The sequence below is a fragment of the Pollicipes pollicipes genome, unplaced genomic scaffold, assembly GCF_011947565.3.
Source record: "Pollicipes pollicipes isolate AB1234 unplaced genomic scaffold, Ppol_2.1 Scaffold_4002;HRSCAF=4701_pilon_pilon_pilon, whole genome shotgun sequence".
Lineage (NCBI taxonomy): Eukaryota > Metazoa > Arthropoda > Thecostraca > Pollicipedomorpha > Pollicipedidae > Pollicipes > Pollicipes pollicipes.
Window position 1 is genome coordinate 29,795,649 of NW_023596420.1, and position 4,356 is coordinate 29,800,004.

General features: G+C 57.1%; 1 protein-coding gene across 1 annotated transcript; it reads right to left on the reverse strand.

Annotated features, from left to right (window-relative positions):
• Nucleotides 1-715: 715 nt before the first annotated feature.
• On the reverse strand, nucleotides 716-1,616 carry LOC119094363 (uncharacterized; the record flags this gene model as incomplete). Its single annotated transcript, XM_037217428.1, has 3 exons — nucleotides 716-979; nucleotides 1,017-1,334; nucleotides 1,524-1,616. Coding segments are annotated over 3 exons (675 nt in total), but the record flags the coding sequence as incomplete, so codon positions are not given.
• Nucleotides 1,617-4,356: the final 2,740 nt, after the last annotated feature.

The following is a 4,356-nucleotide window of genomic DNA, read 5'->3' on the forward strand; positions in this document are numbered from 1 at the left end:
TCTTTACTCTTTTCCCCAGTTTTACATATTTTGTGCCACATCTCTGCACCCAGGGCACGGGGCGGACTCCAGAGAAGCATGCATTGATGGGGAATCGAACGGACAATCACGTGGTATAGATGGTGTCGTCACGTGTGCGCGAGCCAGGAAAACTTATTTGGCCGCTACCGACCGTTTTTCACTGTACGATACAATACAATGTCGTTTAATGCAACGGCAGTGCGTACTGCCGTCATTCAAAGGCGGACAGTTGATGGAAGTGGCGAAAATCACCGGCCACATCCCACGATCAATCACCGATCCCGTGGAATAGGTTCGACTGTGCTTCAGAGAGCGCAGCCGCAATACGCTCTCTCCCGCCGGCGGCCGCCAGAAATCGCCGCCAGCTTCCGGGTTTTTTTTCACGTTTTGCGCGGTATCTAGGCCCCTGGATCAGCTAGAACCGTGACTTTAACTGCAAATAATAGATAATTAAATGTTCTACGTGCTGTCATTGTGCGCAGCGAAGCAAGCGCGCAAGCGCTTGTCTACACCAAAACAGTAAGGGCACCGGCAAATAATTCTGGGGAAACGTGGTGTGACATAATAACCCGATCAAGCATTACCCAATGGCAAAATATCGATAAGATATGTTTCAACGGACGGGGCCGTTGACACACTGACTACCCCGCCATTTCCGCCAGCGATCATGTGACTAGCATTCCGGCCGGAGCTCCTAGCCGTACTTCTTGGCATCGGTCTCACACGGCTCAAAGTCTGTCGTCGTGTCGCCAGGCGCTAGCGGCCTGTAACGGAGCTCGCGGATCACCTCTGAGCAAGCAGCCTGCACGCGCAGCACCTGCGCCAGTCTCGCCTCCGCCAGCCAGGCACGCGCCGTCGCGCCCAGAGAGCGGCTTGACCCCGACGTGGCGTCGTCCCCGCGGGCGGCGCTCTCGTGCACGAAGCGCTCCGTCAGGTCCGTGTAGCGCAGCCCCAGGCGCTGGAAGAGCGCGCGCGCCTCGCGCCGCGGTTCGCGCCGCCAAGTCTTCGTAGCGCAGCGCCACGAAGCGGCTGGGAAAGTCGCGCGCCAGCCTCGTGGCGGCGCTGTCGTCGGCGGCTAAGTCAGCGCAGATGGCGCGCGGGTCGACGCACGCGCCCGAGCACTGGTCGACGTGCTCAGCGCGAGCGTGCACGACAGCGCGCGGATCGCGGTACAGCCAGACGACGCGCACGTCGCGCGCGGTGTTGGCAAGCAGCCAGCGCGTGGCGGCCAGCTCCAGGCGCAGCGTCTTCACCAGGTGGACGGGGAAGGCACGGCAGGCGCGACCTACCAGGCGCAGGTCCTGCTGGCAGAGCTGCGGCCGCGGCAGCCGACGGCAGGCGCGCCACAACCGCTGGTTTCGCGCCAGCACGGCGGCGTCATCGGCCACCAGGCGCGCGTAGAGCGGCAGGCGGCGGTAGTCGCAATCGGCGAGCCGACTCAGCACGCGCGCCGCCTGCCAGCTGGCTTGCGAACCGGGAGTTGGGCGCTGTGCGCCGCGCGCCAGCAGAGGCTCGTGGTGGTAGAATACGCCCGGGTGGCTGGCCAGCAGCTCGGCCAGGTAGGTGGAGCCACTGCGCCAGGTGGAGACGAGTAGCAGGACCAGAGGGCGCGAGACGCGCGCCGGCGTCGTCGGCAGGCCGGCGAAGCCGCAGCTCGGCGCCAACGTCTGCATGCACGCGAGCCACCAGCTGCTTGATCACGTACTCATCTGCGGGTGCTATCTGCCGCTCCTTCGACACTGTGAGCTCCTCACCGGTTCCTGAAACACTTATTCCTCCTGGTCCACCTCCTAATCCAGCCCCTGCTCTCGGCCCTCCTGTAGATTCTGGTTCATCTTCAGCTTCTGGTCCGCCTCCGAATCCTAACCCAGCCCCTGTTACTAGTCCACCTCCCGCCTCCGGCTTATATCCTGCTTTTGACTCAGGTTCGGTTCCGACTGGGTTGACGGGCACCTTCCTGACAACGATATCGCGCCCGACGTTGTCTCCATTTTCATATGCAGCTTCCCCTGCATGTAATGCGTGTTCGACAACTCCAGGCTCAAACCCAGCATCGTGCTTCCCTATTCCAGATTTCTGAAGCATTTCCCAAGGATTAAACGCTTTCTTCTTGCTCTTTTTAGGTTTCCGTCTTTTCCCTTTTGAAGTATTTTGTTTCTTCGGACGTTGCCTGCCCGGTGCGTCATCCCCGCTGTCCACGACACCCACCTGCTTCGAATGCACGCTGTCCCCTCCTGACTTCCGTGCAGTCCACTTTTCGACTTTCCGCCGCGACGGACCCTGCGCGGGCTCCCGAAACATCCGCCGGGGGTGTGTGGGCGGGTCCGTCCGCATCTCGGTCTGGTATCGGACCGTTGTAAGCTGAGGTCGGCTCCTGTTCGGTCAGCCCTGGCTGGCGCGAGTCCATGCTAGTAACACCAAAAGGCGCGTCGGGCGGGGCCTCCTCGCCAGCTGAACTCGCCCCTGAGCGGGCGTCATCTTCGTCAGCGTAAGCCTCTGTGAGGTCAGAACTGACCGTGTCCGTGGGTGGCCTTTGTCGCCGCTCGTACTCCTGCGTGATGTGAGGCTGCTGGACTGATGGGAGCTGCATCTGGTTCTGTTTCTTCCCTGTGCTCCATTCTGTACCGCTTTCGTGGTGTCGGCTTGAGTTCGAGTCAGCCTTGGGCTCCGGTCGTTTTAGCCTCTGGAACTTCCTCATCTCGTGATGCATGACCAGTGGGATCTTTCTTAGACGCCAACTGCTCGCTGGTTCCCGCAGCTGCTTATATTTCGGCTTCTTCCATATCGTTGTGGGCATCACCGATCCTGCAATGTCAGGCGTGATGTCATCCTTGATCAATTAAACGGTCCCTGTGTGGCACCTGGAAACCAGCACTGACGGCACAACGTGTAGCGCGCTACAGGTCTTAGCGTCATCACTAGCGTGAACATCTTGCAGATAACTTTTGTCAGCGACATATAGTCAGCAGAGCATTCTATAATTTCCTACGTACGTCTGTTACAAATTTGACAGCAAACAGCGCTTTTCGTCGCAGATAGGCTTTCAGACAATCTTTCGGCGCGACCTGGCTGAAAGGTACTGTTGCACTAGCGTGACCTGGGGCTCATCTTTGACTCCGTTCACTGCTGTGACCGGGGTGCCCTGAGCAGAGCCAACCATCTACATGCGTGATATGTTTCTGTGGCTGATCATACATCAACATGACCTCCTCCATCTACTCCCAGCTTAAACAGGACTTTGCGATATGCGGGGAAGTCAATGATTTCATTTGCGATTTTGGCCGGACGTGTTCCGCGGATTACGGCAGGTTGCGGCTGTGAAAGGTTTGAATTCAGCGCTGTGACACCAGAGCCTCAACAATCATGTCGAACAAGCGGAAGAGACAAGGGGCCTGTTCGTTGTCGCTGGACCGACCATGAAAAAGAGGGCACCCATGATAAAATGCCCTGGTTGCATCGGTACACTCATGCTTTTAATGACACTGCCATCGCCTCCCTCGAATGGCGTTAATAATTGATACGTTAATTGTTTCTTCCAAAGGCACTCAACCTACACCGACCGGAAAATGGCACTATAGCTTCGGTGACCGGGACTTAAAGGATGGATCCCTTTAATATTTCTGTTCGGTACCACGAAGTACCAACAACTGCGGCCAGAATGCTGATGACCTCAGATAGGTCCTTATCGCAGGCTGTGTATACGTCGACAATGCTTACCTAAGTCCGATACTGGTGTGGTGGCGAATAGGTGAGAGATGACAGCTGCTCCTGCGATCAGGAGCACTGCGGCACAGCTGCCTCGTTTGATGAATTTCATCGGCTAAAAGGGATAAAAACAGCTGTCAGCCTTTTTTCTTTGCAAGCCTCAGACGCGATTCATGAGTTACATTTTGATTATTATGACATGAATGTTATGATACGAGTAGGACACAAATGAACAAGAGTCACAGCCGGTCAGACATGTCACACGTACAAGACGCAGAAAGGCACGCGTTTGCCTCTAGATATATTGAAAGCCCAGCAGGTGAGTAGCGACTGCTGGCCTACCAGGTGACGCCCAACACAACATCGATAAGAAATTCTGTGGCCCGTAGTATTTAAACAGCATCAAGAAAGCGTTACCCACGCAGGAGCGCTCTACGCAACAGCAGATACAACTTTATCACCAAAGCACCGTCACCGCGGCAGTTATGAAGTCAACACGGCGCCCACGGTGGCAACAGCTGAAGCAGGTTCTTACCGGTCGGCTTGCCGCCGATCCTGTTCTCAAGCGTATCATCCTAACACCAGCCGACGCGCCCTTCAACCGACTCGTCACCGCTGGTGGTGCGGTCC